Below are 26,664 nucleotides of genomic sequence, written 5' to 3' on the forward strand. Positions count from 1 at the left end.
CTATGTTTCAGTATTGTGTGTGTGTGTGTGTGTGTGTGTGTATGTGTGTTGGTTTTCTATAATTTAATTTATCGCCTTTATATATAAACTTTCATAATCATGTTTCGCTAAATGGTTTCGACTCAAAAAACTCTTCATATTTTTTAGGGCAAACTCTTTTTTCATTTTGTGGGGTTTCTTTTGTTTTGTTTTGCGCTGGCTAACCTTATAGTTAGGTTTTTAGACTGCAAATGCTATTATGTTGTGTCTGACGATTTCATATAAATATAATTCTGGGTTTCATTAATTAATTTATTATTATAATTACTCATTACTCATATCGCTTATTATTTGTATTTTTTTGTGGCTTTTCGCTTCGTTTTGTGTGTTTCTGTTTCCGCCATACATATAAATATACATATACATATATCGTACATATACATAAATTGAATTTTGTATATATGAATTTGTTGCTCCTGCCGTATATATTTGTCGCTTGTTTTGTTTTTGTGTTTTGTTTTGTTTCGCTTTCTTCTTTATATAAATTGAAAACTTAATTGTAAATGTAAAAATGTTAAAACTACATTTCAATTATAAATAATGTTGGTTTTCTCTTTACTTCTCCTCATCTTCACTCTCTCTACTCGTCGCTTCGTATTATTTATATGCAATTTTCGCTCGTTACGTAGTAATATTTATAATTAATATTAATTAATTAGCATAGTTAATTACGTTACGTTTATGTAATTTTTAAAGCAATAACAAGCCATTTCTGTAATTTCAATTATTCTCTTTACTAATCATTGTGGAATTAATCGCCTTGGTTTCATTTATTCATATATATCTATTTATATATATATCTCTTTATTGTTTTGGGATGTGCTAATCATGCAAATTGCTTCGCCATCGATGAACCGCGACTCTGATTTTATAAATTCACTCGATTCCCATTCCGAATCCCAATCCCAAACCAATCCTTCATCTCTGCAGGCAAAAAGTTGGAATTCCTTTAGCTAATCCAACTTCTCCTTTAAATATCTCACAAAAACTTTACAAACTTGCTGAGGCTGACGCTGAGGGTGGAGGCTGGTGGGGCAGAGCGAGGGATCCTCTACCATCACACCGCATGGATGACGGAAAATGGATGCTAGATGCTGGTTGCTGGCTGCTGGATGATGTGCGACAAATGCCATTTTATTACCCCGAAGTGTTGTTATCATTATTTAATCTGTTCTCTTTTGTGTGTTGTGTCCATGTGTGGTTCTTGTTGTTGTTTTGGGGTGTGTGTGTGTTTGTGTGTGTCAACTCCTCGTAACATATATATGTATATAAAAATTATGATTATAATTATTCGCTAAAAACCTCTAAAATGTACGCCGTGTTAAAGCATTTAGAAATCGCAAAGAAGAAGAAGTCCCACGCATCCACCCTCCTCCTGCTGCTGGCCCTCCACATCCAGATCCCCATACATATGTCCAGAGTAGTGGCTCACTCGCCGCGGTTTATTACAAAAAGGGTATCAAGCGCGCCATCTTCAGCGCGTTGTCCAGGAAGGCGCTCCACATGTCGTTCAGGCGCTTCGAGCGCGACATCAGGAAGCGCCAGGTGAGCAGCACGGCCACCAGTTTGGTCAGCTGATGCAGATAGTAGAGTCTGTGCCAGAGTAGAGGTAAAGTGTTAAGAACTGCCTTTGGTAAGTCTTTAGCGTACTCAGAGCTCACCTGACCATACGCTTTCTGCTGTCTGGCAGCGACTCGGGCCGCTGCTTGAACAGGAACTCCCTGAAGCCGAGCACATAGCGCTCGACGTACTTGTCCCAGTGTATGTGGCGCACATCGAACACAAAGATCTCGCGATCCTTGGGGCTGAGCGTGTGCAGCAGAGCGTGGACATTGTCGTCCTTGAAGCGCCATTGGCGTGTGGCAAAGTACTCTAAGCACTCCACAGCTTTGGCAATTTTATTTTGTACGTTGACAACGCTGCGTCAAACGAGAGGGTGAAAGGATACACTTTATTAGACAGCTGCTTTCGATGAATGTAGCAGGGACTACTCACAATGGCTTCTTGCCCATCAGGCGCGCCACTCCATCCACTATGTAGGCCGGTAAGAAGTGTTTGACTATACAATTCAGCGTGTTCATGGGGCGATTCATGCGCAGCTCTCCAGTTGGATACCACAGACAGCCCTCTGTTGTGAGTAGATGAGTGTGTGTAATTAATGCTGCGCATCATATGCTGAGAGGGGGAAACTCACCCAAGGGATGCTTGCGCACACTGCACATGGCGTACTTGACAAACTCCGACCAGATGAGGGGATTGCGCTGGCCGGTGCAGCAATTGTATATGAGTAGATTGTTGGATTTATGCGTCGCTGTGCGCCAGGCGGCGGCAATCATCAGATTAATCACAATATCGACAGGTACCATGTCGGCCACATAGTTCTTCTCGCACATCATCGTGCGGAACATGCCCTTGGCCAGCGCCGAGACCAGCCCCGTCGGCCCATTAAAGTTGTCCACCCAGCCAGCAAACGGCTCGTTCAGGCTGGCAGTCACTGTGACAATTGGGGGGATAGATAAACATTAGTTTCCAGCTGCTGATATCATCCCTCGCATCACTCACCAATCGATGGCCTCACAATGGCAACGGGCAGATTACCAGCCTCCTTAAGTAACATATGCTCCGCTAAGGCTTTTGTAAATGTGTACGTATTGGGGCGCTTGCCAATCAGGCGCGGTGTAAGCTGCAAAAGAGTCGCAAGAGTTAGCCAGGAGGATAGAGGAGCGTACCTGGATGGACTGTACCTGATCGAGTATATCCTCCGGAAGCCAATTGATTAGCGAAATGATATCGTCGGGATTGTAGGGTGGTGCATAGATAACCTCATTCACATCGGTTCTATCGCAATTGCAATAGGCAGTGGAGACATGGATAAGCGCCTGTAACAAATGAATCAACAAGCAGCCATTAGAGGGATCTTCCGTTTGTGGAAGTCAGTCTTTATGGGGCTTACGTCCAGCGACAGCATGCGATGACACAACTCGACCAAGCGTTTCGTGCCCAGCATATTGATTGTGACAGACAGTTTGAGCTTCTCATCGAACTTCACAGTGGCCGCCGAATGAAATACAATGGAAACATTGCGACATAGTAGATTCTGCAGGGTAAAAAGGGTAAAAGGTTAGAGGACCCAAAGAGAGAATCACTTTCCACATCTTGCCTGATCTTTCTCTGAGATGCCCAGCTCCTCGGATGTTATATCCCCCGAGATGGGTATGACTTTGCTTAATTCCTTGGGCTTCTCGCGGCGCAGTGATTCAAAGAGCTGGAAAGTACGAGACGAAGACAGGTTAGAGGAGGTTCTCTTTGATCGATTTCGGTATTTGTATATACTTACTGGTGCATTCAGTAGTTCCGTGAGACGTGTCGACACCTCCTGGCCACGTTTCGGTCGTATCAGTAGATATATATTCCGTATGTCCGGACATGAGCGCAGCAATTTCTCCACCAGCACCTGAAAAGCAGTCAATTAATCAATTGGATAAGCCATTATCCATCGAACATTAACAAAATAAGCGGTCATTACGCCGCCGCCCACAAAGGCAGGCACTTGACGCACTTGACCCAGTTCAATAATGTCTGCGGTTCGGATTGATTTTACCCTCGACTGGGCATTGTGGTGGTGGTGGTGATGGTGATGGTGGGGGAGTACTGCCCATTGACACGCCCCAAAACGATGTGAGAATTGTAACGAAATTAAGAGCCACACCAGACTGAGGGAGGGAGGTGCGCTTGTGGGTAGTTCGCGTTGTGGAATGTTTGCTTGGAGGTGGACTCTGCTCTGCTCTGTTCTGTTGTGACGTTCCAGGTACTACTCCCACTCCTCCCGCCTCCCCTACCAACACACAAAATCGATGTACGAGCACTGCGAACATTGAGTTCAGAGTCTGAGCGGCGCCTGCTGCGATTTCATGTCATAATGACGCCAGTCAGGAACTCAGCCGAGGACATGCAAGGAAGGGCATGCCAGACGTGGCATGGGCATGGCAGGGAGGTCTGGGCCTGGCATATGCATATGCTTAACAATGGTTTCTACGAAAATTGGCACAACAGCCGCTGGAAGTACTAGAAGGGAGCACAAGGAGCACGAGCCGCACAATTAGGAGAGGAAAACTCACAGCTGCATGCCATGCGACGATGAGTCAGGCAGCAGCTCTCGGCTCTGGGTACTCGAGCATTTCGGGGGCTCCTAGGCGGCACACACGCATATCGGCTATAAGTAGCTGGAGGGCCAAAGTGCATCTAAAATTCAAGCTGACTGGCTGACTGGCTGGCTGGCTGGCGGGCGCACCCACCAATTCAACCGTTCCGACGCCTCGGGCCAGGGCTGGCCTGGCCTGGCCATTGTGTTAATCAACAAAAATATTTGTGCATATTTAATGACTAAGAGCACTTCAAGTTCTCAATCAAGCCGAACCCGGGTTCAATAGTTCGATTGCGAGTCAACAAACACGCGGCGTATGCGTGATGTGAACGGGATGGAGGCGTTCCAAGCGCCCACAAAAGTATGCAATGGAAATATGGTGCTCAAGGGATTGCTCATGTGTGTGTGTAAGGACTTGGACGGTAGTTCGAAAAAAAGATAAGCCCTTGGGCCCCTGGCTTCCTCTACACTCACCTTTCCCATAAATCCAGTGCCGCCTGTGATGAAAACGCTGCGTCCCGCGAAGAACTGTCCGACGGGCACGTAGCTGCTGTCGTCTGCGCGATACGGCTCGTACGGCGACTGCAGGCCGTTGCTGTTGTGGGGCAAGGGAAGTGCCGTCGATGCTCCAGCGCCGGAGAGGATGCCGGCCATGGCTGCCGCGGGGGAGATTCCGCTGCTGCCAGAACCAGACACGGCACTGCCGAATCCAGAGGAGGCGGCGGCCGAGGAGGCGGCTGCATGGGTTAGTCCATTGGTGCGCGGCTGCTGCTGGTGCGAGGCCAGGCTCCCGTTGAGGAGCTTGGCATCGTGGCTCTGTGCGGGATGCGGTGACTGTTTGAGGCTGCTGCCAATGCTGCCGCTGCTGATGCAGTTTTCCGTCTCTGTATTTTTACCGACCGCTTGTGACATGTTCGATAACTGTTCTGTTCCGTCCGTCTGCTAGTTGTAGTATTATTATCCTTTTGATCCTCCGCTTAAGTTAAATTAGGAAGCAATTTTTGTCATTTGCAGTGTGCGCTCGAGTTTCCTTCTTCAAATATTTGGAAGTAGCTTTTGTTCACCGGTTTCTTCGTTATAAATGGAAGCCTTCGTCTGGTGTCGATCGTGCGGGGAAAACTAGTCAATTAAATCTGTGGAAAATTGTCCTGAAATTCGCTCTGCCGCCCTTGAGCCCTTGTCCATGTTGTCCACAAGTCGCTGCTGTCGTTGCGTCCCTTACCCTGGGGGTGGAGTAGGATGGGTTTGGGTTGGAGTGGCTGGGGGTTTCTTTGTACAAAAAAGAATTCAGCAGTAGAGTCCTTAGGTGTGTGTCCTGTGTCCAGCGGGTGGGGTGTGTGTGTGGGGGAGAACAGAGCCGATTTACCAGGGCTGTCTAAATTCTGTGGTCTGCAGATCTGTAAAGTACACAAAAATGCATCAAGCCGTTAGAAATTGTACTGGAAATTGCATAGAAATGGGAAATAAATGGAATAGCAACCATTTTAAACAATAATTCAAAGAATAAGTCAATGAATGCAAAACATTTTATGTTTCTCTGCCTTTTCATTTCTGCCGCAGCTTTCCACACTTTTTTTTTCTTCATATTTTCCTTTTCAGATTTTCCCACTAAAATTCCTGCCATCACTTTCCTTTCCCCCGTAATGCTTTAGGCAACCTTCATCAATCTTTTACGCTCAAGGACGCTCCATTCCTTTCTTCTCGCCTCTCATCGCATTATTGCTGCAACAGACAGGACAGCCAATTAGCTGCTGACAAAGAGATTACCTCAAATGGAACGCAACGGCAACCGCAGCTCGGCTCAAAGTGCGTGTCTATCCAACTGTCTATCTATATCATCCTATCCACCCATCTATCTATTCATCTTTCCATCTATCTATCCATCTATCCTTCCACCCATCTATCTATCTATCAAAGTGTCATTTGGGCTCTGGAACAGGCTAAAATTAGTAACCCATTGAGGAGATACCGAGGCTGATTGGCAACCATAATCCGAGTACAGCTATGACGTCTGCAGATTGGGAGGGAGAATGGAAAGGAAATGTAAATGGTTTGGCAGTCAGCCCAACGCCAGAAAAAACGGATATTCAAATGACGTCTAAGGATACTCGCATGTGGATGAGCCTGCGTGGTATACTCACACAAGTCTCTGTCGAACCGCAATCGAATTTAACGCACAATAGAACTAAATATGCAAAAGCTGCTTAATGCCTAATCGGCTTTGAAAGCGTAGAAGGAGGAGCTTCAACCACAACGAGAGACCGAGAACGAGACAGGGACCGAGAACGGAACGATTCCGACGCTATCGATGGCACTGACAGTTGGCGAATGCTCACTTTGCGGCAGGCAACACTTCATTCTATATTAAACGATTTTTACACGAGACGAGGCGCGTCGAGAGTTGAGCAAAGCAAAGCCGCGACTCTCGCGGCTGCGACCCGCATGATCAAGTGCCACTTAAGAGAGTGTTTCACACACGTCACACACATCTTGGGCCTAGGCTCCGGCCCGGTGCGGTGCGGTGCGGTGCGGTCCGGTCCCACCACCCAACGGCACCCACTACCCACTGGATGCCCTACAAAAGACACAAGCATCGATGGGACTACGATTCGGCTAGTCAATGCCATCTCTGAGAATCAATTAAGCGGATGAACTTCCTCTGGGGAGGGTAGCGCACTCAGGCAAACCAAACAAGGGGCTTGGGGTCTGGCTCTGGGGTCTGTTCCTGTGTCGTCTAGAGTTGTAAAAAATCTAAATGTATCTGTCAACAAGCAATGAGGGAGGGCTAACAGGTTGAACAACACGAAGCGAAATGATTTCCTAAAGCTAAAAGGAAATAATATTCACTTCACACGAAAAACAACAAAAAATCAGAAAAGGTTGCGCCAACAAAATATTTTTCGCTAGAAAGCAAAAAAAACATTAGCTTTGCGAAGTCCAGACCCCCTTCCAGACGCGTCCCAGTGGGAAGGGTCGAACCTTTGAACCCTTTGCAGTGTAACATGTTCACGCCGCCCCCTGATCCACCTCCTCCATGATCTCTGGGCGAATGTAATTTACTTGATGCCTTGCTAATTGATATTCCAATCGATTGCTGCCCAAATATTGATCATCGCGAATAATAACCAGGAACTATTCGCACACATCCGCTCGGTACAGCAATACAAAGTGTGAGATTTGACGTCAGACCAGAGCCCCAGAAGATGCTCGTCTCGGATGTTGCGTCTCTAAAACGTTTAATTTTCGGGGTTCAAAGCTGGGCCGGGCCCCGCGACTCCGAGACATGCCCCGAATGACTTTCACTTTTTATTTTTGAATTTTTGTAGGTTTTTTCCCTTCCCTCCCTTCCACCCTCCCCTCTCACCGACCTTCCTGCTTTATCTAAATTCCGCAATACTTTTTTTCGGTTTTGTGTATTTAAATTTTTGTATATTTTGTTGTTGTTGTTGTTGTTGTTGTTTCTTATCCAACTTTCGTTTTCAATTTTTAAGTTGGATGAAAAACAAAAACAAAAATCTACTTCCACAGATGGAAGAAAAATATCTTTTGGTCATTTGCATGATGGTCATTTCTTTCTGACTCGGCAAAATCTCCTAATGATCTTTCTCTCTCTCTCTCTCTCTCTCTCTCTCTGTCTATCTAGGAAATGTGTTAAGAAATTGGCACATTCGCTGCTGGATCCGATCCGATCCGATACGATCCAATCCGAGCCGAGATGTTATCAAATCGTTTCGCTATATCCGCTGTTAAAGCTCGAAAAAGGCAAACTAGTTGGGCCAACAGCAGCTCTATAATTAAGGTTTCAACGGACAGAGAGAGACGGACAGACAGAGGGACGGACAATCAGAGCTCTCTCATCACGTAACTGTAAACTTATCAATGAAGCTTCTTCTTCTTTCAGCGGAAAGACTCCACTGGACTTCAGTCCACTGCGAACGACTGACTGGCTGACTGGTTCACCTCTTCATTCTAAAGTGAAATTTCTTGAAAATCAACTTTTTCTCTCTCTCCTTCTCTCTCTTTTGCCCTCTCTCTCTCTCCCTCGCTCTTTTGAATCTTTCTCTGATTATCGCTCTCTTTCTCTGCATGTGTCTTTCCAAGTGCAACGAAAATTTGCGCGCCAGAGACCGAAAGGCAAATGAACCTACACATCGAACCACATCGCTTTGGCCCAACCACGCCTCTTCTGAGCCACTCTTTCTGCCTTCTGCCTTCTGCCTTCCCCCAATGGCCACTGCCCCCCTCTCGGTTGGCGTGTTAACCAAACATGAAGACCAAATTGTATCTGCGTGTGTGCTGTTAAACGGTAAACATTCAACCTGCCTTGACAAGGTGGTTACACACAGAGAGCCCGTCGAGTCGAGTCGAGTCGAGGCGAGGCGATTCGAAGCGAGGCGAGTCGGTGTCGGTGTCGGAGTCGAGTCTTGCCTGTGTATTGTCTGACCCATTTCCTATAATCGTGTGCCGCATACAATCATCATCATCATAATTAACAACAACGAATTTCAACCTCATCATCATCATCTTCGCCATCGTCATCGAATGAGACAACTGTCCCATAACGACCGAATATTTCTCGGGTATTACCAATATTACATATACCCTATTCCCTGTGCCTTTGCCACTGCCTCTGCCTTTGCCCTCGCCTGAGCGTATTACAACTTTCGACCAACGGCATTGAATCTCTCTCTCGTCTGCAAGACCCGTCTTTAGCGGCCTTTCCTCTTTGCGCTTCCCTACGCTACGCCTCTACTCTGGGTGCCCTCTGATGCCGCCACATGTTTCCTCATTTGGAGCTTGTTGCTTTCGGATTACAAGTGTTTAGCGCTCATACGAGTACTACCTATTGTACACCTCCAACTGGGTACATCTACCCTTTGCTTCCGCATACATATATCTATGTGCTGCAAAAGTTGTGGCTATTCTTGGGTGTTGGGGGGAGGCAGAAGGTGCTGTCAACCTGTTTGTTTTAGCAATTTGGAAGCCCATTTTGTTTCGTTTCGTTTCGTTTCTCGTATCGAATTGGATACAAACGAAAGTTCAAATATGCATTTTCACTTTTCAACAATGGGAGGGAGGCCGAGGCCTCCTCTAGCCTCATTATGTAAACCCGTAGCAGAGCCCCAGCTACGGCGGATGCTGCACACAGAGGCACGGCACGACACTCACACACCCATGGCTCTGGCTATGCCTCTGCCTCTGCCTCATGGCTGCTCATCATAATGGGTCTGTGCCCTCTATTCTATTGAACCTTTGAGTGAGTGTGTGGCATTCAGCATTCCACTGTCCACTGTCCACTGTCCACTGTCCACTGTCCAGTCCACTGGCTAGTCCACTGTGCGGGGTCCATGCCATCACCATAGCCATCGCCATCCTCGACTATGTCTGCTCTTACAGCTATCGTAAGTTATCTATGCTTTGTGTGTAATTGAATAAATCTGTAGAGGGTTGTGGGGCAATCTGATGGATAGAATGGCGCTCCGCACTCCGCTCTCTCTCTCTCTCCTCTGTGATCCCATAATTTGTGTCTTGATTAACAAACAAAAGCGATTTCGCAGTTTACAGCATAAAAGTTAAATTTAACTGTGTATAATGGGGGCCCCCCTCACCTGATGCCCCACCTCCCTCTGCAGCCCGGGTAGTCCGGGCAGTCGTCACTCTGTCGCTGTCTGTCCCCCATTTGACGTAGTCACCAGACTCAGATTAGCTACCCAATTTAAGCGACTCTGCCTCACGCGAGAGATAGAGAGGGAAAGGGAGAGCGTTCCCTTTCTGAACATCTCTGGATATTAAATAGTTCACTATTAGAATATATATTTGTCGTATTTGTCGTATTTTTAGGCCTGTCACATGAGCTAAGAGCTTAACGCTAAGACTACGGTATCTACAGGTCCAATTAAAACATTCTTTGAGTTTGCTTCCATCCTGCATGTGCGATTTGTCTAATTAAGAGCACGCCCCCCTGGCTCTCCCTCTCTCTAGCGACTAATTTGAATAATCAACAACAATTTGGAATCGTTGCAATTATAAGATGAAGATTTATGGACACACGACAGCACTCCTTGGCTTTTGGCATGGTTTCTCGGGGATTATTGAGATTTATGAAGTCTTTTGCGGGTTCAAGTTCATTTGCGAAGAGAGATAACAAAGTTAAAGGTCAAAGAAAGGGAATTCCCAATGATCGCCCTAATTTTGCTGCCTCCGAGTCCTACTGCCAGTTTCAATTCCATTCGAAAACCTCTCCCACCCGCAAACCTGAGCTTACGTCACAGACATCACGGCCGTGTGTGCCCAATAAACAGTCGATCAGAATGCCAAGTGAATAGTCGCCGTGCCGTCCAGTCGTTGGTTTAATGTCTCCATAACCCATTTCCAGTAGGACCATTAGCCCATTGGCCGAGTAGAATCGAAGTAGAATCTAGCAAAATGTTTGCGAAAGTGAAAAAGAAATTTGTGTGTGCGCCATCAGGTAATCCAGGCACGTAAACAATAGAAACACACTCGTGCGGTATGTCGGTATGTCCCCACAGCAACTGTCTCTCTGTATGCAGTGCATATCTACTATTATTTTATATTTACACACACACATACGTATGTATGTATGGGGTTGGGGATTCGTACATTTTGGCTGAGCTCAGCGCTTGCTGTCGATGCACTTGCGCATGCGTCTGTCTCTTGCGGCAACACGAACACCATCAACACCACCCCCACCACCACCACTGCTCCACTCCCAAAAAATGTGGGTCAAGTCAATGTGGGTTCGCAATTATGACACATTGTACGAGACAGATATTTACCCCATAAAAGCAAAAATCGCTGTAATGATATTTGTAAATGTAAAAATTAAATAAACAATATCTCTCGCTCATTTTTTTGGGTTATGGCAGCATGGCAGAGGGGTAGTAAGCTGTTGCTTGGGCATTTGTGACGCTCTCCCGAAACTCTCATAAATCTATCAATTGAGAGATATTCATTCTCATGGGTAAAAATCTACTGGAAAAGTGAAACCGTCAAGTGTTGAGACTGTTCTTGAGGTGAATACACTAATTTATCACTCAAGCCCTCCCCAAACTAATAGGGTATCTAAAATTCGTGTCTCTAAAGCTAGATTTAATGAATTTTCTTGTATTTTTTTCTTTTTGCAATTTTTGCAGTTCGAGTATCTTTGTATCTCTGAATCCGTGTGTGTGGCCATGATCCATGTTTATTTATTATGCTTCGTCGTCTTCATCTGCCTTTTGGCTGTCGTTTCGTCTGTGTGCAAATTATATTTGTAAATATGCAATGATTAATATTACAAACACCAACAACAAGCGGGGAGTAGTAGCATTTCGAAAACATTTTCTGACAAAAAAACTTTCTCGCACCAACAGCGAAACGAAACAACCTCCGACGACGAAGACCTCGACTAAACCCTGACTCGAGGATGGGATCCGACCTGACTTGATGCTGGACTTTAGTCCGGCGGCCTAAGTACTCGTATTATCAGCTCGGTGTGTGGCTGGCGGTTGCATAACCCGTCCCAAATATTTGCGAGACTGGGCCAGGCCCAGACCTCTACCCCACCCCACCCCACCCCACCCTACCCTAACCGAAGCGTGCACTTACTTGTCGGACAAACAGAGACGCAGATGCAAACGCAGACGATAGGTGGCGCTGGCGCTGGCGCTGGCGCTGAAGAGTTTCCGATTTGGAGATTATTTGACTTGCTTTTGATTCCCAAAACACCGTACGTATCTAGGTCAATGACACTCGCTTGCAATTTCTGCGATTTGAGCTTTTTGTTGTTTTGATTTTTGGATTTTCCCGATTCGTTTCGGAAGGAGCACTTTGGGTTGTTAAAAAATTTGTGATTGCGAGAACAAGGCACTAATCAAATCGAATCGACTACTTTTTGTTAGTGATTTTCAACAATTTGTTTTCTTTCGGTTTGACACTAGAGGTAGGGCATGTGCCGATCGTAAAGGTACACACACACACAAGTACGCATATGCTTTGTATGTATTTATTTTAGTGGAATATACCTATACGGCTGACACACAAAACGGGAACTGAAATTCTGCTTGAGAAATTTCTCCAAATATTTTCACTTTTGCGAGCTGACGCTGCCTGCTGTCGGCGCTGACGTATACGCTGACGCTGGGCTGTTGATGGGAGGCAGAGACCTGCGTGAGTGAGTTGCTGCTCCTCTCTTGGCCGCTGCGTTTGCGCAAAGAAATCGAACGACTGCGACTGAGAGTGCGACCGACAGCGACACGAAGACACCGACACCGACACCGAAACCGACCAAAGCAGGAGACAGAACGATCGAGAGCGAGAGCAACGGGCGTTTGGCGAGGGAGTAAGACTGGTCGGAAAGGTGTTGGGAGAGCGATAGATAGAAAGAAGAGAGAGTTCTATGCTCGCTTCGCTTCTTCCTCTGCTTCGAGCTGATTTGTTGTTCTTCTTTCAGTTGTTGTTGCCTTTTCTCTGCTTTCTTCTGCGGACTGCGGAGGGACGCGTGCGCTACCAACGCCGGCTGAAACTGAACTAAACTTGAACGCCAAAGAAGTGAAAGACTTTATGCAGCGACAGCGACGGCAGCAGCGACGCCGGCGTGAGCCCCCGACGCCAGCGCCAAAGCTGACTTCGGCTCGGCTCGCGGTGGGCTCGGACTCGGGCTGGCTGCCTGCGTTTTATGGACGGGCAAGAAAGGCAGCCAAAAGCGCACAAAAGAAAGCATCGAGGAGAGCGACACGTAAACGGGCTGAGATTGAGATCGGAGTGGATGGAGGCAGAGCCAGAGGCACCGACAGCGACTGAGACTGATGCAGAGCTGCGACTGCAACAGAGTCAGCAGCTGTGGCAGCGACAGCGACATGCAACAAGCTTTAATTGAAAAAGCCGCAAAGAACTGTTCGTATGTGGAAAAACATGTTGGGGAAAAACAACGATGGAAAAGGCAGAGAAAGAAATCCATGAGAAGGCAGACGGCGGCCAGTGGCCACTGGCCAGGCACTGACATTGACCACAACGCGATGACGATGACGATGCCGATGACGTTGACGCCGGCGCCGACGCTGGGTAGAGCAGAATCGGAAGACGCTGACGCAGACGTTGCCAGCACCGCAAAAGAGGTCAAAGTACACGCATGAGCTTCAACAGTATCAGGTATCGCAGCGGGTGCGGCTGCGTGTGTGTGCGTGCCTGTGCGTGTGTCCCCACGGCTTTATGTTCGGGAGCGTGTGCATGCACAATCTTGCACTTGGCCACCAGCTGGAGAGGAGCATTGCCAACAACAACAAGAGAAACAACAAAGCCAGAACCAGCAGCAGCGCAGAAGCTATTGAGGGAGCAAATTGGAGGCCTGCCAAAAAAATACCCAGAAAATGATTAAGTTCCCAAAAAAGTCACATCCATGTGTGATGTGGGGGTGTTTGGGAATAGAACAGGGTGGTGGACAAGGGGAGGTCAGGTTGCCACGATAAGCCGCTAATCGATATTAATATACTCTGCATTTTGTTGCTTACGGTTCGAACATAAAAACGGTTTTACGAAATCGTAGAGAGAACCATTTACCATTCAATTCTTATAAAAATAAAATCAACCCTTGGGATGTGAGTGAAAAAAGTGCTCAGAATTGTTACCCAAAAGAGACATATGTATTTAATTAAGTAAATGACTAAAGCCAAATATGTAAATGCCTAAGTTACAAGGAACCAACTACACATATCTGAGTTTCCATTGTTATATTTAGATGTAGACATGCAGAACTGCTGGTATGGATATGTTTATGCAAATTTGTCAATTGTAATTATAAACTTGCACAATTAAACCAGAAGTAAAAGCATTCATATTTATGCAAATGATGTTAGTTATATACAATTAATCTCTTCAATTAGATCAGCTTGTTCATTCTCAGCTGATGGCTTAAAATGAAAAGTTTTGAATAAGTTACAATAGAATTTCCACGTGACAATTGCTCGGCGCATAAATTATAGGGCTAATAATATACTTATTAACATATGCATCTGCGGTGTCTGCCAATGATTATCACGACCCAGTGGCATACCAAAGATACTGTAAGTATCTATCATTAACTAAAATGAAGGCTAATCGCAGTCTAAATCGATTACCGGTTGCAATTGAGAAGATCAAACAATTTATAAATAAATGTTGAAAGCTGTAAATCAGTGACACGTGACTCGCCTGTGAACGTATTTCGGTCAGTTATCGATAAATATATTCCTTTTACAATGTGCAATCCTTATAAGGCATTGATGACTCGAAATGGTCAGCTTAGCCCATCCGTAAAGCAAATAATAATCGACTACTGCACTTTAGCAATTGTCCCACAAGCAAAGACATGCACAAACATGCACATAATGGCAGCAACAAAAATAGCAACAGAAATACTCTTGCGGGGGCGGACCAGAGAGCAGGAGGCATGAGGAGCATGCTTGGCATCTGCCAAGCTGGCAAACAACCCACAGAAATTACTTAAAAAATAATCAAAAATACTCACAGGCCCCACCACACCCACAAGCACCAGCCCCCGTCAAGGGCACATGACAAAAGCTCCAATTCCCTGGCTCTCTGGCATCCCCTCTGAGTGTGGGGTGGGGTGGGGTGTGGCCAATGTGGATCTTGGACCATCTAATCCCCAAACTGTCTGTCTGCCACGTGCCCCAGCACACAACTTGCTAATTGGCGCCGGTCAATATTTGGGTTTTTAATTGATTTCGCACACAGCACGTTAGGAGAGCCACTCGCACTCGCACTCGCACTCGTACTTCCCACTGCCAGCTCCCTCCTCCCCCGAAAAGCGGAAACTGCGGCACGGATCGAAGAGTCAGCCAAGCGTGTCGCTCTTGGCCATGTTTGTCCGGTCCATTGTGGCAGACTCTTTACGTTTCTGGCAGTGAAAAACAACAAACAGCAGAGCCCGCATATAAATGATTCCTCTAATGTTGTGGGGCAGGGGGAATTGGGCAGCTGTGGGTGGCGGTGGGGTTGGGAAAACCATTTGCCTACTTTCGGGCCGAGTGTATGAATTCCAATGCGAAGACCGGATGTGGGAAATGGTTTAGAGGAGCGGCACGGCTGGGGCACCATCACTCACTCGTTCCCGGGGGGAAATCTTTCAGCACTTTTATCGGCCGAGGGCACAAGTTCCTCCTGTTTTGGTCATACATATGTGATAAGGAGGTGGGGTCTAATGGATACTCTGCTGCCAGGGCCAGGGCCACCCCTCAAAGTTGTTCATATTTTTTTAATTACACAAAGTTACGGCATTAGACGGCGTCCTGTTGACAGCAAAGCCTGCCCTCGTCCTCGTTCTCGTGCTCGTCCTCGTCCTCGACTGGTAAATGGCAAACACTCATCCGACATTCACACACATCTCCCCCTCCACCATACACCATTCATAGCTCTCCCAGAGAGCGGGGAGACAACAAAACGAGGAGGAAAATGACATAATGCACTTGAAATGTTATCGGCTCGATGTCGAGTGCAATAATACCACTACACACGCACACATACACACACTCGCACACCCTAGCACACGGGGAAATCCTCCGATAAATTATCTATTGTAGCACAATTAAGACCCAAGTTTGCCAAAGCTCCGTTCATCTTGGGGCACACTTTCAGGCTGCTGCTGCTGCCCCATCCTCATCACCATGCCACACATCAGGCACACGGCGCCCTGGCCCAAATTTTTCCCATTTTCCGGGCGGGCTGCGGCTGTGGTTGCGACTGCGACTGCGGCTCGACCGACCACTACTCACTCATCATTTTTTATGCAATAGACACGAGGCGGGGACCCAAAGCTCACTTCCTTGGGTTGTTCGACGAGGCCGATATTTCGTATAATTTTTCACGCATTTTGGCAAACATTTTCAATCGGCAAATATGTGATTGTATTTTGTGGAATTTTCGGGAAACTAATGGCTGACAGATACTGGAGGAAATGTCTTTTTTGTGACCAACTCGCGTCGACCGCCTTGAAAATCAATTGGAAAATGCCTGATTCAGTTCGGCTCTTTTTTTTTGCGCTTCTGCTCCCCAAGATTATTCACGCGCCTGCTCTCACCCAGAGAGAGAGAGAGAGAAAGTGGCAGTGTGAGAGAGTGGCAAAAGAGAGGAGAGTGGCCTGCTCTTTTGCTACTATTTTCTACTACCTTTTTTCGGGAATTGGCTTGGGATTCTGCCGGCTTTTGGTCGGCCGTGCCGCAAGGGTGGCTGGCTGGCTGGCTGCTTATATAATGGGCGTCCAGCTGACTCAGCTGATGTAAGGGCGGACGATAAGATAAGTTCTTATCAGCTGGGCGGCTTATCAGCCATAAAAATCCCCAATTTGATCACAGAAAATTAATTTACTTTAGCCTTTTTTCCATTCAAAGATAATTCGAAACTTCGTGCAGCATAATTTCAGGCCGTTTTCGCGCAAGCACGACCACACTGAAGAAGCTGCTCTCTCTCTCTCTCCATCTCTCTTTCGCTCTCTCTCCCGTTTAATGAACGGTCTGCTGTCTGGTCTCTCTGGTTCTCTCGCGAAAAGCTTAGCTTCTCTCTAGCGGAAGCGTGAAACGGATATGTCAGATTTTCTGCAACATTTTTTACAACCGCCGCCGTCGCCAGCGTTTCCAATAGCGATATTCTCCGGACTCTGGATGAGATAATAAACCCAGCGACATACATTCTACACACGAAAGGGTGGAGGAGGGACAGAAAAGCAGGAGGAGGTACGGAGGCACGGCACAGGCTACAGCAGGGGCAGCTGACGAGAGGGGTCTATAAATAAATGTTTGCTCAAAATGAACAAAAATAATACATGCTCAAAACAGGGCAAAAATTATGCTAAAAATATCACCAAAAATAAAGAGCAGCGCACAAAACTTACAACAGGAGGCAGGGGGATGTCCCCCTCTAGTCATGGGCGTGTACATACCGGCACAAAAGAAATGTGAGGTTGGAAGCGATGCTCCTGGATGGATGGATGCTGCTACTCCGGCGACGATTTGAACTGAGGCTGAGCCGTGCTGCGGTGCGGGGTGGGCAGGGGGCGCAGGTTTTGGGGCAGTTGTAATCACAGCACTTGTTTTTCTTCTTCTCTAGTTATGGGTTCACTCTTTGAGACACTCACAGACACTGCTTGGGGCACTTATTGGAGTCGCGTGGGCTTTCACGTTCACGTTTCACCCCCTTTTGATTATTTTTTGGCGTTACTTTTGCGGTTCGTTCTTCGCGCTTTCACGGGCAGCGGGGCAGGGTAAGAGAGGCAGAGAGCAGCACAGCTCGGAAGGCGACTAGCGACTGACGGCTGGCGAGGAGCAACGCCGGGCTGGCCGCCTGGCAATTTTCACCATTAATAAAACAGGGCCAAAGTTGACAATGGCACTCTCGCTCTCTCTGTCGCCTTTCTCTATTCTCTCGCACTTTCTCTGCTCTCCCGCTCTGTGTGTGGTCGCCTTTCTCCACCCTGCAAGCACAGCCAGCAGCTTGCACTCTCCGGTGCTCTCTCTCTCCGGCTCTCCCTTCTTTGGTGGTGAGCTTTGACACCCCCGCCGTTGTCCGGGAACTGCGCTGCCCTCTGCTATGATTTTTCCACCACCTTTGTCCGTACTGGGCCTGTCCTAGCGTGTTTTTTCTACTGAATGAAATCCGCTTTAGTCTAGTTCTGCTTCTGCTTCTGCTGCCTCTTCTTCTTATACGCAGAGAGCGAATGCGTTACAGCACAAATGGTACAATTAATAATAAACACACGCCAAAATCGTTTTCTGCACTTTTTACTGCAGGAATCGTCGCATGCTTCGTTTCAAACAGCCGCCGGCGTTGCCACTCTCCACCAGCTGTGGCGCTGCCACCCCCAATTGCCACCTAGGGCAATTCAAATTCAAATTTGAATTCAAATTGAAATCCACTTGAGATTATAATCTGTCATCAATCTCGATTCGAGGCGGAAAACCCGATCTTGCGGATCGTACAGGCCAACCTTCGAGGGCCAAATATTTGGACAATGGCCACAAGGTCGCCGCTCGGCTCGACGGCAGCTTGCGGCGAGACGTAATATGAAAATCAAAACAAAAAGATGAAAACAAAACAGAAACTGCATTGTCATTTAGGCCTAAACTTGTTGGCTTGGAGCTGGGGGAGGAGTAGTGTGGACGTGCTGCTCTCCACTCTGCATAATAATCAATTTTCATGAGGCTGATGTAAATACATTAAGACAAATGAGTAGGGAATGGAGGAATGATGGATGCTCTTATAATCTTGGAGAAGCTTGGCAAATCCATTTATCATTAAATGGAGGGTGAAGTAGGTGTCGGAAGCTAGAACACAGCTGAAAACTGTATACATGGATGGGACTGCAGGACTTCGAAGACCCCTCAAGTGATCAACTAATCTGCTAGCCAACTAGACTCCAAGAAACCAAAGCTGAACCTTGCTAATTGACCAGTTGCCAGCCTCAAAGAGAGTATTTCATGACACTCAAGCGAGTTTAAAACGATAACAAATAGGTGAGACATCAGCAAACATACACAGCAAAAGGCCAACACACAAAATAATGAAAACCCAGGCCCAGGCTCATTACTCATTACTCATGCGCAGCTCGGTGTGGGGCGGATGACGTGACGTTGCTCGCTCCAAGGGGCCACGACCAAGCCCATCTGTGGAGCCGCCTTTGGACGCTCCACTGCAACTCCCTGCAAGCTGACGGAGCACTAAAAATGTGAGCAAATGTTGAAAATTCCCAGCTCATGTCGAGAGGGACGAGCCGGCAAGTGGCTTCGGTGACTAAGTGGAAACTCGATTAACTAACAAGAGCCTTCTTCCGCTGCGGTTTCGCTGTAGTAAAAATTGATCTTCCAGTTAATACCAGCAATGGCTTTGCTAATGGGGCAGATCGTTTCATTTGGGTCTCTATTTCGGACACATACTGGCTTACAGATCCATTAAGAGAGTGTGGTGCCGTTATGCCAAACGGTTTTTGAATTCATTCAATTGTTCATCTCGAGAAATGTAAATGCATTTTTATCTGGAAAATGGCAGCACGAGACCCTCCTTAGATTTACGACCGCATGGGATTCCTACTCTTACGACTTTCCTCTGCGTGTCATAGAAATTATTGCCAATTTTGGCATTTCCCAGAGCTGTAGGACGGCGGGGAGCACGAGTACGAGTACGAGTCCCCCTAATTACGGGATTTGACGGTGGTTAGAGGCCTTCAGTGGGGGCTTTCTTTCTATTTGTTTGTGGTTTGACGCTTCCCCCCTGAAGTGGGTCATCCGCAGTCAAAGATGGGCAGAGCCATCCAAGCTTCCGTCAGAGCGGATCCGAATCATTGAAATCCCATTTAACAGACAGTCTCGTAAGACTATTTGCTTTGGCAGCATCAAGGCATCTATCAATCAATCAATTAATCAACAAAACAAAGCATTTCTGCATAATTTGACAACGAAAACGTGATCGGCTCCACCTCCAACGATCCGACACCCCTTCCCGGATCGACATCGAAATCAAATTATGAACATCAGCATTACTATATACCAGATGTAAATATGTATTTCGTTCTTGACCAGAATAAAGTGCAATGGTCAGCGGCAAGACACAAAGAACAGGAAGCTAGGTGACCTGCTTAAAGAGAAGACCTCCGATTATGGAGAAATGTCAAATCATTTCAAAAGAATAATGAAAAACTAAGCTAAACTGCAGTTTAGAGTAATTTTCGAAGTTCTCTGTGGCACTGTAGCATTTCATTGCACTTATTTCAGTGTGTTTTGAGTTTGTTTTTCTTCTTAATCGAATCGCTTAACTCGAGCACCAGTCGCTGTCTCGCTTTCACCCGCTGAATGGATGGTGGGATGGTCGCCAAACGGCAGCCAAAGGCATTGCCAGATCCACTCAAAAGATACCACGCACTCGTAATAGATCCGACCATGAGAGGAGGCACTATGGTGAGAGGGGGTGGAGAGGGGGGAGTGCCATTTGGAGAGTCAGCTTTCTCAGTTACCGAAAACGCCGTTGTTTGCTGTCTTGTTGCTTCGTTGGCCACTCAAATGTGCTGCTCGCTCTCGCTCTCTCTCTCCGTGCTCCGTGTTCCGCTCTCCGTTAGTTTTGGTGCTTCTCCGCTTTTGGCTGAGTGTGCTTATTTCGCTCGCTCTCGTTACCCAGCATGGAAGAAGGGTATGTTCGGTTGGGCTGAAGTTAATGTTTTCTATGGTTTATCCAGTGTCATTCTGCATTTAGAGATGGTACACATTTTTTTGTCTACCCATCAACCTGCAGAGAAAACAATGCAAGCTGCCAAAGTCGCCCGATCAAGTTCCGATGATGTAGTGGGTATTACACAGTCGGAATGTCGACGCTGGCACTCTGCTGTTGTTTGTTGTTGGCTTGTCGGTTTCGTTGCTGGCTTTTGATTGTTTTCTGTTCCGATTTTCATTACTTAGCTCTGTGACGTGAGTCTTTGTGTGTTGAGAGCCAGAGACGGGACACTGTGCTGAAGCTACAATAAAGAGAGTCACCTTGCGAGTGAGTGAATCCGATTTTGAGTCCAAGTTTGGGTTTCAGCTTAAGCTCTGGCCGCGCCATTTCCGCGGATCAGTCTGCGTTGAGCGTGCGTCGGCATTGGCAGCAAAAGGAAAACCTCTTAGCCTCCTCCTCACCCTCCTGCACCGCGTCACGTCACAGTGTGCTCGGCCACCCCCTCCCGCTGCAGACTTTGGTCGATATAGTTTTTCGGTCAGTTTACACTTCCATTTAACAGTTAACACTTAACACTGGCTTGGCCATCACGACATGTGTGCCAGGCGTCAGCGTCAGCGTCAGCGTCTGCGCACCCAAAATCAAATCAAGTGCAAAGTGAAACCTCCCCCCGAACCGAACCGAAGCAAACCAAACCGACGCGTGGTGCAATCAATGATAAATCATCGAAAATACGAGGATTGCAACAAATTGCGATCGCGGCGAGAATAGATTGCCAAACAATTCGAAATCGATGACCCAGCGGAAGTGATGAAAGATTTTTGTGCTCAGCTAATCGGATATTTGTTTGTTTTTTCAAGGAAAACCAATTGGAAAAGCTGTTTATTATTCAATTTTCACTCGAATGTTTGTTTTTCTTTCAGCTTTGCAAGTTTTTCCTCTCTCTCGCTCGCTCTCTCGCGCGCTACCGCTCTCTTGGGTTCCGTGTGTGTTTCGGGTTTTGTCTCTCTGCATTGGTTTAGTTTTTCGCGACTGTTTTTCCGTGTTGTTTTCCTGACTTTGCTAGAACATTCATTGGAACAACAAAAAGTAATTGTGTTTCCTTAAGAAATAGATAATTATAATTGGGTTTCTCCAGGTCTTTTCGCCAAAATGTTGAGCTATTTCTGGGAGTTGACAGCGTGGCCAAATCCCGAAACCCAGCGATCTTTCTTATTTTTTTGTTTTTCGTGGTTCTATAATTTATTACAATTTTTTGGCTGTCTGACATCGTTTCTTGCGACGCCAACCGGTTTGCCAAATGTCCCAAAGAATATAAATAGAAAATAATACAGATTTTTTGTGGTAGAATTTCGTTATGGCCAAAAACAACGAACAGGAATTTTCAATTGTCTATTTGTTTATGGTCGAAATCTAAGTGCAAATTGTTGGAGCAAATGAGAGAAGCACGACAAAGAGGTCGAGACTGTTGATACCCTTTCTATGATGATTCTCTTCTCTGTCGGCCACGTTCGTTGCCTCAGTCTTTCGATTGACATTGAACGGAATGACAATTGTTGATTGAACTGCTGCTCAATCAATGTGTGGCTTGCTTTCAATGTTAAGGTCTACGCCAAACACACAACAAACATTTAATGCTAATGCCCAGCCCCAAGTGCGACTTTTTCAGTATTTTGTCTCTGTTTGTTTTTTATGGCGTTCGATTCAATGAGTCTTCCCCGAACGCCGACCCCCAGCCCCTCCACACAGCCATTGGATGGTTCATGCCTAGCATAAATAAAACAACAAATTATTGTTACACATTTGGTTGCCAAGGCGGAAATAAAAGCACTAAATGGAGCCGCATCAAAATCGAATTAAAATCAAAATCAAAATCAAAATCATAACAAAACATAAGAAGAGAAATCATTGGCCAGGCCAACGGGAGGAGAGAGATCTGTTCGTCGTTAAATAGAAAGTGACCGAAATGGATCTTTAGTCACAAAACAAAAACCCGAAAATTCGTCACAGTTAGAGCATACCCCAACTGCCAAAGAGTCGCTTCCTCCAATCGTTAGTTTTCGCCTCTTTTGGCCATCAATTTGTTGCCTAGGGCTTCGATACGATACGATTTTGCCATTTTGAAGCTGCAAAAGAAATTTCCAAATATTTAATATGCATAAACAGTTTCTGGCCCTCGCAGGGGGAGGCATGAAGAGCGAAAAGAGACAGATACAGAGAGAGAGTCATTTATCTCCACGAAATCACGAACAAAACGAAGCGCAGACGTAGCAAAATTATGCAAATCTTAGGGCACATACAGTTAAAGCTATGACTATATGGACACATATGTATATGAGTATATAATAGATTCCACGTTTTTCTCAACTCGATATGCAAAATAAAAGTTGGTAAACATCAACAATAGAGGATCGCTGCAAGTAACAAGAATTCATCTCTTAATTTCTGACCTCCAAGCAAACACCAAACGAATGCCCATCTCTATCGTCTGTCTGCGATCATTCAAGGTTTTCGGCCAACCAAATGTCAAGTTCATCGATCCCCCAGCCTCCTATTAGACACCATTCATAGATCAATCCAAAGCCAACCGACGAAGAACCTTACAGGGTTCAAACTAAATGAATTACAAATACGAAATGTAGATGAAAATATGACAAAAATGTGGCTGGGACTTGAGGTAGAGGAGATGATGATATGAAAATCATTGGTCGAGACCTCTAAATGAAACCCGTTTGGAGTTGGCGGCATTGTCTTTCAGGCATCCCTCCATCCCTCCGACTGCCACCTGAGCAGCGACCCATTTCGATCTTCTAGTCCGTAATTTGCATAATTCTGGCTATCGCGTGGACTTTCGGACCATGTGGCTTTGATATTTGAAAGCGAAATGCCTTGAGCAAACTCGAAGAAACAGGCCAGTCATTGGGCGAATTGGCCAAGTGTAAATGTGTTGAGTCAGCATTTGGAAATGGAAATGGGAATGCAGGCGAAGGTTAGTGGGCCTGATCCATCTGTCAGTTGGTCAATTACCAGGCGAATCAATTAGCGATCGGGTGTTAAACACCCAAAAAGAAGGGCAACTGTAGCAGCTGTCGGACAAGAGCTGGAGAGTGTATCTATGGGATGAGATTCGATTCATCTGCAGGCCCAGACAGACGAGTAGGAGACACGTCTTAGGAGATCAACACCGATGCGGCCGTGACCGTGCATTTTGATTAAGTTGTTTTGTCTGCGAAGTTCGAACAGAAACTCCAACTACATGTTTGGGGCCCAACTTTGGCTCCACTAAGACAGACGCTGCTTGGGCTCCGGCTCTGGCTCTGGCTCTGGCAGTGTGGCGGCCTTGACACAAATTTTCTGGCAGCGTCAAACACAAATCCTACAAACACAAAATGCGCACTAAATTAATCTCTCCGCTGAACAAATTGTTACGCATTTTGTTCATTATCTCTTCCACTTGCACAGACCTTAGCAGACCTTAAGCAATGGCAACAACCAGCAACCCGCAACCCGCAACAATCCGTGAGATCTAACTACAACCATCGGATGTATTCGTATACTCGTACCTTGATTTGATTTCACATTCGCGTCTCTTTCGGTCTCTATCGCCTCGGATATACGCCTCATTTGCCATTAATTAGTCGACCTATTGATGGCTTCATGAGCCGAGGCGAACAAAGGCAGACACTGTGAGTTGTGTGGGGAAGTATAGTTGGCAGCCTACTGTAGGCGGATTACAGGCGAAAGTATCTACAGTTAACAGTGTTGAACAACTATCCTCCCTTCCCAAGTGTAGAACTTTGAGCATTTTAAGAAAGCATCTCTATTTTTAATTCTGAATAATTCGATGGATCGCTTTGTCTTGCATCAGTCCGCTGGGAAGGCTGCCGCTCCGCTCTCACATAGCCGCCGCCCTAGAATCCCTTATGAAGTCAAGCAGGGAGCCGTGAACACGTGACGCCTGCGCACCCGTAGCTCGGTCACTTGCTGTCTAACTGTTCGGAGAAGCTGCACACGGTCGAGCTTCACCCGTTAGCCGGTCATGTCACTGAGCGGCCGCTTCACCCTTTCGACGTCCATATCGGTAAGCGGACGCTTCACACGTTGGACGTCCATCTCGCTGAGCGGACGCTTCACCCTTTCGACGTCCATCTCGGTGAGCGGACGCTTAACCCTTTCGATCTCAGTGAGCGGACGCTTCACTCGCTGGTCGGTCATGTCGCTGAGCGGACGCTTCACTCTCTGGTCGGTCATGTCGCTGAGCGGACGCTTCACCCTTTCGACGTCCATCTCGGTCAGCGGACGCTTCACTCTTTCGACGTCCATGTCGCTGAGCGGACGCTTCACTCTCTGGTCGGTCATGTCACTGAGCGGCCGCTTCACCCTTTCGACGTCCATCTCGGTAAGCGGACGCTTCACTCTCTGGTCGGCCATGTCGCTGTGCGGACGCTTAACCCTTTCGACGTCCAAGTCGGTAAGCGGACGCTTCACCCTTTCGACGTCCATCTCGCGGAGCGGACGCTTCACCCGTTGGACGTCCATCTCGCTGAGCGGACGCTTCACTCGCTGGTCGGCCATGTCGCTGAGCGGACGCTTCACTCTCTGGTCGGCTATGTCGCTGGGCGGACGCTTAACCCTTTCGACGTCCATCTCGGTGAGCGGACGCTTAACCCTTTCGACGTCCATCTCGGTGAGTGGACGCTTCACCCGTTGGACGTCCATCACGCTGAGCGGACGCTTCACTCTCTGGTCGGCCATGTCGCTGAGCGGACGCTTAACCCTTCCGTCGTCCATCTCGGTAAGCGGACGCTTAACCCTTTCAACGTCCATCTCGGTAAGCGGACGCTTCACCCTTTCGACGTCCATATCGGTGAGCGGACGCTTCACTCTCTGGTCGGCCATGTCGCTGAGCGGACGCTTAACCCTTCCGACGTCCACCTCGGTAAGCGGACGCTTAACCCTTTCAAAGTCCATCTCGGTAAGCGGACGCTTAACCCTTTCGACGTCCATCTCGGTAAGCGGACGCTTAACCCTTTCAACGTCCATCTCGGTAAGCGGACGCTTCACTCTCTGGTCGGCCATGTCGCTGTGTGGACGCTTAACCCTTTCGACGTCCAAGTCGGTAAGCGGACGCTTCACCCTTTCGACGTCCATCTCGGTCAGCGGACGCTTCACTCTTTCGACGTCCATGGCGCTGAGCGGACGCTTCACTCTCTGGTCGGTCATGTCACTGAGCGGCCGCTTCACCCTTTCGACGTCCATCTCGGTAAGCGGACGCTTCACTCTCTGGTCGGCCATGTCGCTGTGCGGACGCTTAACCCTTTCGACGTCCAAGTCGGTAAGCGGACGCTTCACCCTTTCGACGTCCATCTCGCGGAGCGGACGCTTCACCCGTTGGACGTCCATCTCGCTGAGCGGACGCTTAACCCTTTCGACGTCCATCTCGGTAAGCGGACGCTTAACCCTTTCGACGTCCATGTCGGTAAGCGGACGCTTCACCCTTTCGACGTCCATGTCGGTGTGCGGACGCTTCACTCTCTGGTCGGTCATGTCGCTGAGCGGACGCTTAACTCTTTCGACGTCCATCTCGGTAAGCGGACGCTTAACCCTTTCAACGTCCATCTCGGTAAGCGGACGCTTCACCCTTTCGACGTCCATGTCGCTGTGCGGACGCTTTACTCTCTGGTCGGTCATGTCGGTCAGCGGACGCTTCACCCTCTGGTCGGTCAAGTCGCTAAGCGGACGCTTCACCCTTTCCTTGTTCATGTCGGTGAGCGGACGCTTCACTCTTTGGTCGGTCATGTTGAAGCGCGGCGTCTTTATCGTAGGTACGCGTCGCTCGCTGCTTGCCATCGGCTGCTCCACTGACTCCTCCATGGCCAGGTTATGGAACCTGTGCAGCTGCGGCTGCGAGCTGGAGTCGAAGCGCCGGTGGCTCAGCAGTCGCACCTGGCTGGGCAGGTTCTGCGACTGCGGCAGCCTCCTCCAGCAGTAGTTCAAGCCACGAGCCACCTTCAGTGTGCAATTCATTTTAAGTATTACAGAATTTCGTTACGGAAAATTTTGTTTACTAAATGCCGGAACACAAGTCAGAAAATTTTTTTTGGTTTCTGAATTTAAATTTAAATTTTAAATTGTGTCGAAATTATTTTTTCCGAAAATTTTGAAATTGTAAGACCGAAATTTTGTTGAACTGTATGCTTTCGAGGTTCTCGATCTAATGATTTGTTCTCTAGCGTTTGACCCACATTGCGACTTGAAGTAAAAAACAGGCTTGCTGTCTATCATTTGAATTT

General features: G+C 47.3%; 2 protein-coding genes across 4 annotated transcripts; both read right to left on the reverse strand.

The window, feature by feature from the left end:
• Positions 1-1,243: 1,243 nt before the first annotated feature.
• On the reverse strand, positions 1,244-17,248 carry LOC117892005 (putative fatty acyl-CoA reductase CG5065). Of its 3 annotated transcripts, none has more exons than XM_034797893.1 (11): positions 6,325-6,520; positions 4,658-5,580; positions 3,377-3,493; positions 3,200-3,304; positions 2,993-3,136; positions 2,784-2,918; positions 2,602-2,722; positions 2,234-2,533; positions 2,035-2,167; positions 1,701-1,958; positions 1,244-1,632 (listed from the first exon to the last, which is right to left on the reverse strand). In XM_034797893.1, exons 2-11 carry the CDS (start codon positions 5,093-5,095, stop codon positions 1,485-1,487), a joined length of 1,899 nt encoding a protein of 632 aa, XP_034653784.1. In that variant the 5' UTR covers positions 5,096-5,580; positions 6,325-6,520; the 3' UTR covers positions 1,244-1,484. The 3 variants fall into 3 exon arrangements, with proteins under 3 accessions (XP_034653784.1, XP_034653783.1, XP_034653782.1); XM_034797892.1 differs by lacking the exon at positions 6,325-6,520 and adding an exon at positions 17,115-17,248 and having other exon boundaries at positions 1,485-1,632; XM_034797891.1 differs by lacking the exon at positions 6,325-6,520 and adding an exon at positions 11,792-11,972 and having other exon boundaries at positions 1,485-1,632.
• Positions 17,249-24,167: 6,919 nt separating this feature from the next.
• On the reverse strand, positions 24,168-26,398 carry LOC117889963. The gene is made up of 5 exons (XM_034794524.1): positions 25,795-26,398; positions 25,327-25,542; positions 25,183-25,254; positions 24,824-24,966; positions 24,168-24,643 (listed from the first exon to the last, which is right to left on the reverse strand). Exons 1-5 carry the CDS (start codon positions 26,396-26,398, stop codon positions 24,401-24,403), a joined length of 1,278 nt encoding a protein of 425 aa, XP_034650415.1. The 3' UTR covers positions 24,168-24,400.
• Between the last annotated feature and the right edge of the window lie 266 nt (positions 26,399-26,664).

The sequence above is a fragment of the Drosophila subobscura genome, chromosome E (genome assembly GCF_008121235.1).
Source record: "Drosophila subobscura isolate 14011-0131.10 chromosome E, UCBerk_Dsub_1.0, whole genome shotgun sequence".
In the NCBI taxonomy this organism is placed as follows: Eukaryota; Metazoa; Arthropoda; class Insecta; order Diptera; family Drosophilidae; genus Drosophila; species Drosophila subobscura.

Excerpts from the sequence above, each read along its gene's own strand:
- LOC117889963 (XM_034794524.1), bottom strand. The coding sequence starts at position 26,398 with ATGAATTGCACACTGAAGGTGGCTCGTGGCTTGAACTACTGCTGGAGG. Across the intron at positions 25,543-25,794 it reads CGAGATGGACGTCGAAAGGG|TGAAGCGTCCGCTGACCGAG; the intron begins TTAAGCGTCCGC and ends ACGTCGAAAGAG. Across the intron at positions 24,967-25,182 it reads CGAGATGGACGTTGAAAGGG|TGAAGCGTCCGCTCAGCGAC; the intron begins TTAAGCGTCCGC and ends CCGACCAGAGAG.
- LOC117892005 (XM_034797893.1), bottom strand. The coding sequence starts at position 5,095 with ATGTCACAAGCGGTCGGTAAAAATACAGAGACGGAAAACTGCATCAGC. Across the intron at positions 3,137-3,199 it reads GCATCTCAGAGAAAGATCAG|AATCTACTATGTCGCAATGT; the intron begins GCAAGATGTGGA and ends TTTACCCTGCAG. Across the intron at positions 2,919-2,992 it reads ATCGCATGCTGTCGCTGGAC|GCGCTTATCCATGTCTCCAC; the intron begins GTAAGCCCCATA and ends CATTTGTTACAG.